The 12,621-nt window shown below is 46.6% G+C and overlaps 1 protein-coding gene across 11 annotated transcripts in view; it reads right to left on the bottom strand.

Annotated features, from left to right (window-relative positions):
* ASAP1 (ArfGAP with SH3 domain, ankyrin repeat and PH domain 1) overlaps nucleotides 1-12,621 on the bottom strand; it is a 344,867-nt gene that overhangs the window by 67,150 nt on the left and 265,096 nt on the right. For 6 of the 11 annotated variants that reach the window (XM_021088909.2, XM_021088918.2, XM_085021651.1 and 3 more), the window contains 2 exons: nucleotides 8,995-9,070; nucleotides 7,754-7,840 (listed from right to left, as the gene is read on the bottom strand). In XM_021088909.2, coding sequence (XP_020944568.1) covers nucleotides 7,754-7,840; nucleotides 8,995-9,070 — 163 coding nt within the window. Of the gene's footprint in view, nucleotides 1-2,855; nucleotides 3,245-7,742; nucleotides 7,841-8,994; nucleotides 9,071-12,621 lie in introns of those variants that run through there. The other 5 variants (XM_085021654.1, XM_085021656.1, XM_085021657.1 and 2 more) reach the window with 2 other exon arrangements.

The following is a 12,621-nucleotide window of genomic DNA, read 5'->3' as shown; positions in this document are numbered from 1 at the left end:
GAAGGGACAGGAAGCTGAACCGGCCGTTACGCACTCACAGCTTGTGCACAGCGCGCCCCGGAGGCCAGGGTGGCCTCTTTCTAGCACCCAGGAGCCTCTGGACCAGACAGCACGTGCTCGGTGAATGTGCATTAACGTGAATGAACCTGGAGGAAAAAGCCTGTTGGATGACACATCCTTGTAGGGCTATTCTACACGTGATGAGCTCAGGGTTCGAAGGCGCGCCCCGAACACCCCCTAAAGGCCTAGGGGGTGCTGGGGACGCTCCCACTTCGGCCACTCACTGTCCTGCGCTCTCGTGTAGGTAACAGAGCTGACCGCACACTTTACCAGGCAAGCTGACCAAGAGCAAAGAGGTTGTTATAAATGCTAGTCATTTTCCTGATAAGTCGTTCCTTTGTCTTTAACGGGCCAGAGTCCCTCCAGCTGAAACATCTCATTGGAAAACTGATCATCTGGGGAGGAAGGGGGCATAGGAATCTTGAAAAAATCTCCCCTCCATGTCTACTTTTAAACCAGGGTCCACAGCCTTGAACTCACAGTAATCTGCTCCACTCTGTCCTCCCTGGGTGGGGGTGGGGGGGGACTTTCTGGATGATGATATGACCGAGAGACTACACACCAAAGAGGCAAAGAAGGCTTTTGCCCACCAAGCCTCTAGTGACAGTCCCCAGGACAGTGACACACAGCATCTACTCAAGGAGGCAGCAACGTGTCCATGGTACTGATAAAGAACAATTAGGGCAGAAAATGGGATCAGATGGTGAAGACCTGGGCTATGGAACAAAATAAGAGGCAGGGACAAATGAAGTCTACAGAGCCTCTGCTTCAGACCAATGAAATCACATGAAAATTACTCAACTACGGATCTGAGGTCAGGGGTCTCGGCCACACCTATACCGCCCAGAATGCTAAAAACAAAATAAAAAACATCCTTGAATATTGGTTCTTTTTTGAATGTCAATTCTCATTAAAGGGTAATTCTCTCCTCGGAACCCTTTTTGTCTTTGTAACATCTCTGTAGCTGTCCACATAACTCCTAGTCTTGTGAATGCTTTAAAATTATGGATTTCTTACCTTCACTGGTTTGCTAAAGCCTTAAATGCCGAGTTCTCAAAATAAAAATACTTATCTTTCTTAAAAACAAGAATGCAGGAGTTCCCATTGCGGCTCAGTGGGTTAAGGATCCGACGCTGCAGCAAGGTGCAGGTTGAAGATGCAGGTTGGATCCTGTGTTGCCGTGGCTGTGGTATAGGCCTCAGCTGCAGCTCCAATTAGAATCCTAGCCTGGGAACTTCAATATGCTGCAGGTGAAGCAGTTAAAAAACAAACAAACAAACAACCCAAAGCCAAACCAAAGAACAAAAACAAGGATTCAGATGCTAACTTATAAAAACGTATACCCTGTAAACTTACTACTTTAAGATGCTCCTTACATATATTTATTTTTGGCCTACATGAACATTAAATTCTGAAAAACAAACAGATTGAGTAGGCCTTGCTTTACATCGGAAAAACATGGTTTTAAAGGTGAATCAAGGAGTTCCCTTTGTGGCCCAGTGGTTAAGGAACTGACTAGTATCCATGAGGATGCAGGTTCGATCCCCGGCCTCGTTCAGTGGGTTAAGGATTGTGAGCTGTGGTGTAGGTCGCAGATTTGGCTTGGATCCCGAGTTGCTGTGGCTGTGGTGTAGCCAACGGCTGTGGCTCTGATTTGTCCTAGCCTGGGAACCTCCATGTGCCGTGAGGTGTGGCCCTAAAAAGACAAAAGACAAAAATAAATAAGCAAATAAAAATAAATAAAAAGTAAAGGTGAATCATGTGCCTGAAATGTAGGCTTTGACCTCAGAGGCCTATTCTATTAAACCGAGAAGGAAGGAAGCAACGGGATTCAGCATCTAGCATCAGCAACCCTAAATTAACTACTGAGTTTTATGGCCTCAGAGAGCCACCTAGATGATTATTTCTGTACTTTGGCAAATGATGGCTTAGCAGGCCACTCCAGATAAATGAAGAGGATTCTCTTCTTCGCAAAAGTAAAGCTTGGATTGTTAACAATAATTAATTACACGAAAGAAAACACAACCAGAGGAATGAAACAGGTTCTGAATCTTTTGATAGCACAACAAAAATCAACATAGACGGTGGAAAGAGGAATGCAAATAAGAAACTCATTCAGGCAAACAATCTAAAACTAAACTTAAATAATGAATTTAAGGGAGCTCCTGTTGTGGCTCAGTGGGTTAAGAGCCCAAAAAGTATCCATGAGGATGCGGGCTCAATCCCTGGCTGGCCTTGCGTTAAAGGATCCCGTGCTGCTGTGAACTGTGGTGCAGATCGCAGATGCAGCTCAGATCTGTGGCTGTGGCCGGCAAGCTGCTGCTTCAGGTCGACCTCTAGCCTGGGAACTTCCATATGCTGCACCTTCGGCCCTAAAAAGCAAAACAAAACAAAAAAACAAAAACAAAAACAAACAACTTAAACTAAAACCTGGGCGAAATTCCATGATGTGAGCCAAGACACGTAAACTGTAAAGTGAAACTATGTTATTTCCTAGTTCAATTTCTCTATTAGCAGTACAAATTGCCTTACTTTCTGATTAGAAAGTCCTCTTAACATATAAAATGTATTAAGAAGTAAAATGTCAAACCTTTAAAAACTGCAAGTAGTTATTCCCTCGTTGACTCAATGGGTTATATATGTTTCCAGCATCCAACTTAAAACCAAAAAGCTATTTATAGAAACTTCAGATTTCTAATGTAAGGTATGAATGGAGTGGGCAAAGGACTCCTTGGGTTTCCTCTTACTAAATATTTACTGAGTAGTTTTGGGGTGCCAGGCAACGTATCTGATACTGTGAAAGGAAATACGAACAAAACACAGTGTGCAAACTAGGCTGTGCTACTGAGACAGAAGCAAATAAAAACACGGGGTTTGGGGAACGTTTTATGGATAGCATCATTAAAAATTAAATATTTTCAGAGTTCTTGTTGTGGTGTAGTGGAAACGAATCTGACTAGCATCCATGAAGTTGTGGTTTGATCCCTGGCCTCCCTCAGAGGGTTAAGGATCTGGTGTTGCTGTGAGCTGTGGTTCAGGTCAAAGATGCGGCTCGGATCTGGCATTGCTGTGGCTGTGGCGTCGGCTACAGCTCTGATTAGACCCCTGGCCTGGGAACCTCCATATGCTGCAGGTGTGGCCATAGAAAAGACAAAAAAAAAAAAAAAAAAAAAAAAAAAAAAAGAAAAGAAAAGAAAAAAAGAAGTTATTTAGGGAGTTCCCATCATGGCTCAGTGGTTAATGAATTCGACTAGGAACCATGAGGTTGCGGGTTCGATCCCTGGCCTGGCTCTGTGGGTTAGGAATCCGGCATTGCAGTGAGCTGTGGTGTAGGTTGCAGACACGGCTCGGATCCCGCGTTGCCGTGGCTCTGGTGTAGGCTGGTGGCTGCGGCTCCAATTTGACCCCTAGCCAGGGAACCTCCATATGCCGTGGGAACGGCCCAAGAAATGGCAAAAAAAAAAAAAAAAAAAAAAAAAAAGTTATTTAGCAAATAGTTCTTTTGGAATGTTAGGCTATTATAAAAGCTTAAGACAATTAACTTCATAGAACACCTGCCATAAGTCAGTAAAGATTTTTTTTTTTTTTTTATCTTTTGTCTTTTTAGGGTTGCCCCTGTAGCAAATGGAGGTTCCCAGGCTAGGGGGTCGAATCAGAGCCACAGCTGTTGGCTACACCACAGCCATAACCTCGGCATACAAGCCACGGCTGTGACGTACACCACAGCTCACGGCAACACCAGATCCACGACCCACTGAACAAGGCCAGGGATCAAACCTGAATCCTCATGGATACTACTTGGGTTCCGGTTCATTAACCACTGAGCTGCTCCCAAGAATTTTTTTTTTTTTTTTAAGAATTTTGACAAGGAAAAAATGAATCTACCCAAAATCCAAGGATCCCATTTAGAGCTCAAATTCTTGCAGCCTCCTTTAATGGAGTCAGGTTGAACCCAGTCGGGGTGAGGAGACTGAATGATTTGATAGTTGCTTTTAACGTCTCAGGTTCTTTTTAATTTTCTTAATTTTTATTTTTAAATTTTGGGCTGTACCCATGGCTTGTGAAAGTTCCCAGGCCAGGGATCAAATCCATGCCACATTAGTGCCACAAGCTGCTGCAGTGACAACACCAGATCCTTAACTTGCTGTGCCACAAGAGGACATCTCAGATCCTTTCCTTTTGCTTCTTTTTTGTCTTTTTAGGGCCGATCCCACGGCATATGGAGGTTCCCAGGCTAGGGGTCTAATCAGAGCTGTTGCCACTGGCCTACGCTACAGCCACAGCAATGCCGAATCCTTAACCCATTGAGTGAGGCTAGGGATTGAACCTTCAACCTCATGGTTCCTAGTTGGATTTGTTTCCGCTGTGCCATGATGGGAACTCCCTCTAGTCCTTTTTTTTTTTTTTTTTGCTTTTCAGGGCCACACCCAAGGGATTCTGGTTTTTTTTTTACTTCTGTGTTGCAAAGGGAATACCTCAGGTGCTTTTTTTTTTTTTTTGGTCTTTTTGGCCTTTCCGGGGCTGCTCCCGCGGCATACGGAGGTTCCAAGGCTAGGGGTCAAATCAGAGCTGTAGCCACCAGTCTACGCCAGAGCCACAGCAACGCGGAATTGGAACCACGTCTGCAACCTACACCACAGCTCATGGCAACGCCAGATCCTTAATCCACTGAGCAAGGGCAGGGGCTGAACCTGCAACCTCATGGTTCCTAGTCAGATTCATTAACCACTGAGCCACGACGGGAACTCCCTCAGGTGCTTTTTTAGATCACTTTATACTCCTCAAACAGCAGTGCTATGGCAAAGACTCTCTGGTGGACAGCCTTCTTTCATATTTAGTAAGTCGTTAAAAATCATTACCTGCTAAACATATTGTGTGAAAAGAGATGATAAACAGCATGAGAACGGGACAGGCATGCTGTGAAAGATCAATTTTACTTGTAAAAGACTCTGACTATAGCGCTAGTAAAAATCCATCATTTATTTTTATTATTATCTTTTTGTCTTTTTGCCTTTTCTTGAGCCGCTCCTGCAGCACATGGAGGTTCCCAGGGTAGGGGTCTAATTGGAGAGGTAGCCACAGGCCTACGCCAGAGCCACAGCAACGCGGGATCCCAGCCACATCTGCGACCTACACCACGCAACAACACCGGATCCTTAACCCACTGAGCAAGGCCAGGGATCGAACCCGCCACCTCATGGTTCCTAGTCGGATTTGTTAACCACTGAGCCACGGTGGGAACTCCCATCATTTATTAATTTGGGGTGGATTTAGAGTACCCCATGTCCATTTCCTGATGTACACAGGAGGCTTACAGCCAACTGTGGTGTCCAGCCAGTCCGAGCAGACTCCATCAGTCTCTATGCAAAACAAAAAGGGACTGTCGTGGTCCCTTTTTTCCCCCCAAAAGGCTTGCACACACGGAAAGGAGGTAATTCCTTGTGCCAATACAAAGCGAGGAGGTGCCTAAGTGCACACTTGGCCAGAACAAACCCCGCAGTCCTCTCCACCAGGGATCCACCTCTTACTTCCTCTATGCGGGTCTTTCTTGTGCTCTTACCTGGAGAAGTCCTCCCAGGAGACAGCTCTTCCTAGGACCAGCGACAAGCACCTCCTTCTTCCTTTTTTGCTTTTTAGAGCCACACTCGTGGCACCTGGAGGTTCCCAGGCTAGGGGTCTAATCAGAGCTATGGCTGCCGGCCTACACCACAGCCACAGCCGTGCAGGATCTGAGCTGCATCTGCGACCTACACCACAGCTCATGGCAACAACGGATCCTTAACCCACTGAGCGAGGTCAGGGATCGAACCCGCAACCTCATGGTTCCTAGTCAGATTCATTTCTACTGTGCCATGATGGGAACTCCAATCAGCACCTTCTAAGGAGTCTCAAAGCCCAGGGGCGGATGCTGCTGACACTGGATGGTGTGTGTACATGGCACACATACTTCCCTGCCCACCGAAGCCTGCTTCCAGGGGCTGGCAGGAGCTCAGGGTTACAGGGCTGCAGTCTCCTCTTGCTGTACGAAAACCCGATGTGTGTATAAAAACTGGTTTTGGGGAGGCAGGAGGAGAGGGCTAGCGTTGCGCCATCAGGAGAACCCTCAAGGCTGCTTAAAGATGAGTGTTGCCAGTGCAGGGCTTCCCGTGGTTTGTGGGGAGGCCTGGTTTGTTTTTGTTTTGGACTCCTGAACCCCTTTCAGAAATTTTAGGAATTTACAAATAGTCGGTTTGTCAATCTGAGATAATATGATGAGGAGCTGACTATATAAAAATGTGGTATTTTGTGTGATTATTATTAAATACGGCATTTTCAATACTGTACTTAAACTGAATCCATAATAATTTCATCGCATAAACAGGCAACTGTTTCTCTTCCCCCGCGGAACAAATGGTGCCCACTCCTGAACGTGCCTCCCGTGAGTGTGCGGCCAAGGTCCTCCACCATCAGGTCTGAGTTTTCACCTCAGGGGCTGCATCTCTCACGGCTCCAAGCTGCGGGCAGCCTGCTGAGCGTGCCGGGCAGTTTCTCAGGTCTCTGGTTTCCTCTGCTTCCTAGCACGCCTCCTCCTCACCTCTTCCAGCATCGATACCACTTTAGGTCCAACTGCTGGGTCAAAGGGCTGGCTCCCTCTACGCTCCACAAGCTCTCTGACTAGAGCTTGATGCCTGGAACAGTGGCTGGCACACACCAGGTATTCACCAAATGTTTGACCAAACCAATGAACAAATGAGATTAATAATTAAGGATCTGTACTGTATTCCTCTAACACCTGCCTTGCACTGCACACTCCATTTCAACATGCAAGGACTACCTCTCTTTAGCTTCCGGAACGCCGGGGCAAAACCTCCATGGGCTCTGCTGTGTCACAGTATTTCTCGAGCTCCCTTTGTGGCTCAGGGGTAGCGAACCTGACGAGGAACCACAAGGATGTGGATTTGACCCCTGGCCCTGCTCGGTGGGTTAGGGATCTGGCGTTGATGTGGCTGTGGCAGCCCTGATTCGACCCTGCGAACTTCCATATGCCATGGGTGTGGTCCAAAAAAGAAAAGAAAAAAAAATTCCTCTATTTCCCTTGCAAAATGAGATGGGCCCCTTGTGGCTCTTAGGAAAGACAGGGCTGATCTAGGAGGAAGTGGGGTGCACACAGGAATGCCCAGGAGGGTGCCCTCTGAAGCACACATGTTAAAGCCAGGGCGGAAGTCTGGTCATGGAATTGGGGGGAGGGGGACTAACAGACCATTTCTACTGTGTCTCTACGATGGGTAGTACGGCCTGCATTTTTTTTTTTTTGGTCTTTTTTTTTTTTTTTTTTTTTTTTGCCATTTCTTGGGCCGCTCCCACGGCATATAGAGGTTCCCAGGCTAGGGGTCTAATCGGAGCTGTAGCCACCGGCCTACGCCAGAGCCACAGCAATGCGGGACCTGAGCCGCGTCTGCAACCTACACCACAGCTCACGGCAATGCTGGATCCTTAACCCGCTGAGCAAGGCCAGGGATCGAACCCGCAACCTCATGGTTCCTAGTCGGATTCGTTAACCACTGCGCCATGATGGGAACTCCCGCCCTGCATTTCTTATTCATCCTCCAGCGGCACCCTGGCGGGAAGCTCTCACTAGGCTTGTGCTGCAGATGAGGAAACAGGGGCGGCCCCGTGGACGCAGTTGGCCCTGCCGGAAACACCCATCACCTACTTCTTTCTGATCGAGTTGAAGAGAGGATTTGATCAAGTCTCGGAGCGCAGTCAGCTGCTTCTTTTCTTCATCCTGGGTCTGTTTGATCTGTGAGAAAAAAATTTCGATCACTTATTTTTTATACATTGATGAACAGAGTTTGAATTCAGCCAAATATATCCTACTCAGCAAACAATTCAATTTCTCCTCATTAAAGTCCTTCAGACATGGCCTCATTTTTGACATGAAAGGCGCCATCTTCGCATCTTAAAGCACCAGGGAGTTTTGAAATCATCGAATAACGCAACATGCTTTCTTATTAAATAATACATCTAGGCTAGACAATTAACTCTGAAGTACTACTGTAAACAAAGTTAAGGAATAACACTGAGTCATTTGCTTCTGGTTTTTCAAAGGTTGGGATGGGACTACCACAGTGTAACCGGATGGGCCAGAAGACAAACCCCGAGAACGACCCAAATCCCAGGAGCTAACGCATATGTGAACCTTTACAGAGTTTCTATCAAGGCGAGGGACGGGTGCTACTTTTCTTAGTCACTTACAACTTCAGTGCAACCCGAACCATGCTAACTTTATAAAGAAAATCTGATCATGAAGAAACAAACAAACAAACAAACAAAAAAACCCAAAGCAAATCTGAAAAAAGAACCAGCCGTGTATTTTTACAGTTCCATCAGAACACAGGACGCATTTGGAAACTCCAAAACCGTATTTGAACATATGGAATTACCCTCCTAAAACATGTGCTCGAGACTTCTATCTATGCATCTAGGTCCCCCTCCGCACCCCCAAAAGTTTTCCTCTTGATTTTCCTATTATAAAAGTAAAACCTAGATGCTAGGGGAAAAAAGAAGAGGAAACATAAAACAAGCAAGCCAACAAAAAAAACCCCCAAAATCTGAAACCTGTTTCTACTCAATTTTTATCCTTCCAGGAATAAAATTTCTTTCTCCAAGTGCTGACCAAAGAGCATTCGTATGTGATGCTACTGAACCCAGAATGGCGAGCCATTCGGGACCATCTACTCCTCCAATGACCTGAAAACACACCTGGGTACATCTGCCCAGGGGTGACATCTCTGAGTTAAACCAGGAAAAAAAAAAAGTTTATCTGCCCAGGTTATGCTGACATCACTTCCCTGTGTCTTCTTTTCTCTAATATTCTTCTAACATGCATTTCAAATTTACTGCTATTTATCCACAAAGGCAAGTTAAAGTACATGTATTTTATAAAGTACTTACATTATATAAATCAGCAGCCAGTTTTTCAATGTACTGCTTCAATTTATCGGCCGTTTTCAAGCCATCTTGAAAGAAACTACAAGGGGAAACATCAGAGATTTACTGGCAGTGTTAAAAAAAAAAATGAGCTACAATTACCTGAAAAATCTGAACACTTTCATATATATAGTGAAAACTATATATACGAATAGTAAACTACCATATAGCTATATAAAACGCAAACCTAATTTCAGTATTTTACAAAGACGGACCAATGAATGAACTAAAAGCACCATTTACATGTGTTAGCAGGTGTCACGTGGACACTGCAGATAACAACCACGGTCTCAATGCACTAATTTCCTAATGTGGATACCCAGCCACACAGGAGCTGTCTTCCTGGTTGTGCCATATTTGACTTCGAAAGACGGAGAGATACATTTACCAGTGGAATATCACGAAGGTGAATTGGACACTGAGGAGCGAAATAAAGGCCAGAGCACAGTCAGTGAGCGTTCCTTCAATTCCCTCATGACCCCCTCGTTCCAACTCATGTGAAACTCAGGTCGTCAAATCAGTGATACCAACAGATTTGGGTGTATCCAAAGGGGGCATCACTTCACCCTGAATGACTCCCAGCACTGCCAAGCGTGGAGCCTTCATCACACGCCCAGATGCTGAGTGTTCTCGTCATTTCATTTACAGCCCACAACAACCCTAATGAGCGAACGCGCCCCTCCACCTGTTCTCCACTCAAAGGATGAGCTGAGGGAGTGTTCCCGATGCGCCCTAGTATCCCAGAGGATGCAGGTTCGATCCCTGGCCTCACTCAGTGGGTTAAGGATCTGGTGTTGCTGTGAACTGTGGTGTAGGTCGCTGATGCGGCCTGGATGGCGAATTGCTGTGGCTGGGGTGCAGGCCGGCAGCCGTGGCTCTGATTTGACCCCTAGCCTGGGAACTTCCATATGCTGTGGGTGTGACCCTATAAAGACTAACAAGAAAGGAAGGAAGGAAGGATGAACCGAGGCCCATGGTGAGCAGACAGCTTGCCCACGCTGCCGACACAACTAGTTAAGTGACAGAACCGGGATCCAGTCTGGGGCCTGGTTCTGACACCCCTGCTCTTACTACCAAGCAAAGAGATTACTTGCCTGAGCACGTGAACTCAGGAGCCCTGTTTGTGTCTGTATTTAGAATGCTCCCCACGCTGCTGGAAGCTTCTTCAACCACGCCTCCCTGGCAGACTATTTCTCAAGGCATGAGAGGTCTTACTACCAAGCAAAGAGATTACTTGCCTGAGCACGTGAACTCAGGAGCCCTGTTTGTGTCTGTGTTTAGAATGCTCCCCACGCTGCTGGCAGACTATTTCTCAAGGCATGAGAGGAAGGGGTCCTGGAAGACAAGGACAGTCTCACATCCCCACATCACAGTGGGCCCAGCACAGAGCAGATGCTCAGAGGCGAAGAGTGAAGCACTACCAAGAATTCTGAGGGCTCACTTTGGGATCCACACATATCTTCTCAGCTTAATAGATTCGGTGAACTACACTGTGTATCATTCCAAAATTCTCTAAGTTTCCAAATCATTTAAGGTTCACACCTTTAGTAGAAAAGAGAAACTGGGTTTACAGAGTCCTTCAGCAATAGGAATGGGAGAAAAGAGAGCTTTCTGGTTAATTGTTTAATTGGACAGCTATATGTAAATTTTTTTTTTTTTTTTTTGCTTTTTAGGGCTTCACCTGTGGCATATGGAAGTTCCCAGGCCATGGGTGGAACTGGAGCTTCAGCTGCCAGCCTACACCACAGCCACAGCAACATGGGACCAAGCTTTCTCTGTGACCTACACCACAGCTCACGGCAAAGCTGGGTCCTTAACCCACTGAGTGAGGCCAGGGATCGAACCTGCATCCTCATGGATCCTAGTCAGGTTCGTTAACCACTGAGCCATGAAGGCAACTCCTGTAAGTTCTTACCTACTATCATTTAGGTTTTCCTTACTGCCTTCAGGGATGGAAGTTAATCTTCTCAGTTCAGAATTGAGTAACTTTTCTGTTCTGGCTCCTGAATATCTTTCTGGCTTTTTTTTTTTTTTGCTTTTTCTAAGGCCGTGCCCATGGCATATGGAGGTTCCCAGGCTAGGGGTCAAATCGGAGCTGTAGCCACCGGCCTACACCACAGCAACATAGGATCTGAGCCGCATCTTCGGCCTACACCACAGATCATGGCAACAAAAGATCCTTAACCTACTGAGCAAGGCCAGGGATTGAACCCATAACCTCACGGTTCCTGGTCAGTTTGTTAACCACTGCGCCATGACGGGAACTCCTATCTTTCTGGCTTTATCTCCTACTATTTTCCCCTTAAAAACTCTGGCTTCCAGCCATGCTCTGGTATTTCCAGTTGTTCCCCCAGCCTTTGCATATGCTGTTCCCTCTGCCTGAAACGCCCTTCCCCACTACACTTGCCTACCCAACTCTCATTCTGCCCTGGCTCAGCCAAGCCGCTACCTTCCCAAGCAGCTTTCCCCAGCCCCGTCCGTCAAGGGCACGGCTCACTGAGTTCTGGCTTGTGCTCAGGTCAAGTGCCAATGCCAGAGCAGCAGGCAATGCTCTGCAGAGAGGAGGCCACCCATCAGCATGAACCTGAACCAGCATCTTCTACATCTGGGAAGGAGCGTCTGCCAAGGAGGCAGACATATGGTTACAAAGTTAATCACAGCAAAACCCATTTTAATCTCTGAGACTGCACTTAATTTCTGGAGAAAGGTTTTGCAAGTAGAACAAACACTTGATGCGTGTTGTCAGGACAACTTACAACAGAAAAAGCAAGGGTGTTGGGATTTATAGCCTAGAATCTGTGCTTCAGGATGTACCAGCTATGGGACTTTGGCAAGTGACTGAACTTGTGCCCATGTCATCTGTATGAAACGGGGTGAATGATACAGACAACACATGTGCAATGACTCAGCAGAGTGCCAGGTGGTGGGGAGATGCTCCGTAAAGGCTGGTTTCCTTCCCTGGAGCTGCAGAGGTTTATCAGAGGAGTCATTTCTTTCTCAGAGGGACACGGATTCTTTGAAGATATTTTTGTCAAGGTGTTTCATTTTCGCTTTCAACATGAAGGGAAGTTAATCGCCATGTTAAAAACAGAAGGAAGGGGGGTTGAAGCGCGGATGCTCCTTTTCCAACGCCGTGTCTGCCACGGGCCACAGGCAGCCAATTTAGTTACAAGTGAGTAAATGTAAAACTCACTTCAGGAAGCCTCACCAGCCACATCGCAAGTGCGTGGTCGCCACCTGGGGCTGGCAGGGACCATGTCAGACGGCAACGCATACCAGCATTTCCATCACGTGGGACAGTCCTATCGGACCATAGTGCTCCAGGTCAAGTCGGAGCCAACAGATGTGCACAGCACGCAAGGACTGTCATAAAACACACATTTTACAGAGAAAGAGGGCACTGTTTCAGTCTGAGGTGGTGGTGATAAAAATGCAAAGTTCTTGCAACAGCAGTGAGAGCAAGCTGGAAGGGGGGCAAATTCCAATTAAAAAGTTGATGAAAGACGCAAACGGTCCATTTGCCTGTGCTTAAATTCTTCAGAACATCACAAACCCAGACGAAGAAAAACCATGAGGTGTCATCATAACCCA

This window comes from Sus scrofa, chromosome 4, assembly GCF_054392235.1.
Source record: "Sus scrofa isolate SSC_HxYL_T2T_F1_AM1 chromosome 4, Sscrofa_HxYL_maternal_Yorkshire_Landrace_v2.0, whole genome shotgun sequence".
Lineage (NCBI taxonomy): Eukaryota > Metazoa > Chordata > Mammalia > Artiodactyla > Suidae > Sus > Sus scrofa.
Note: the sequence above shows the minus strand (reverse complement) of the source record. Positions and strands in the feature narration are given on the sequence as shown.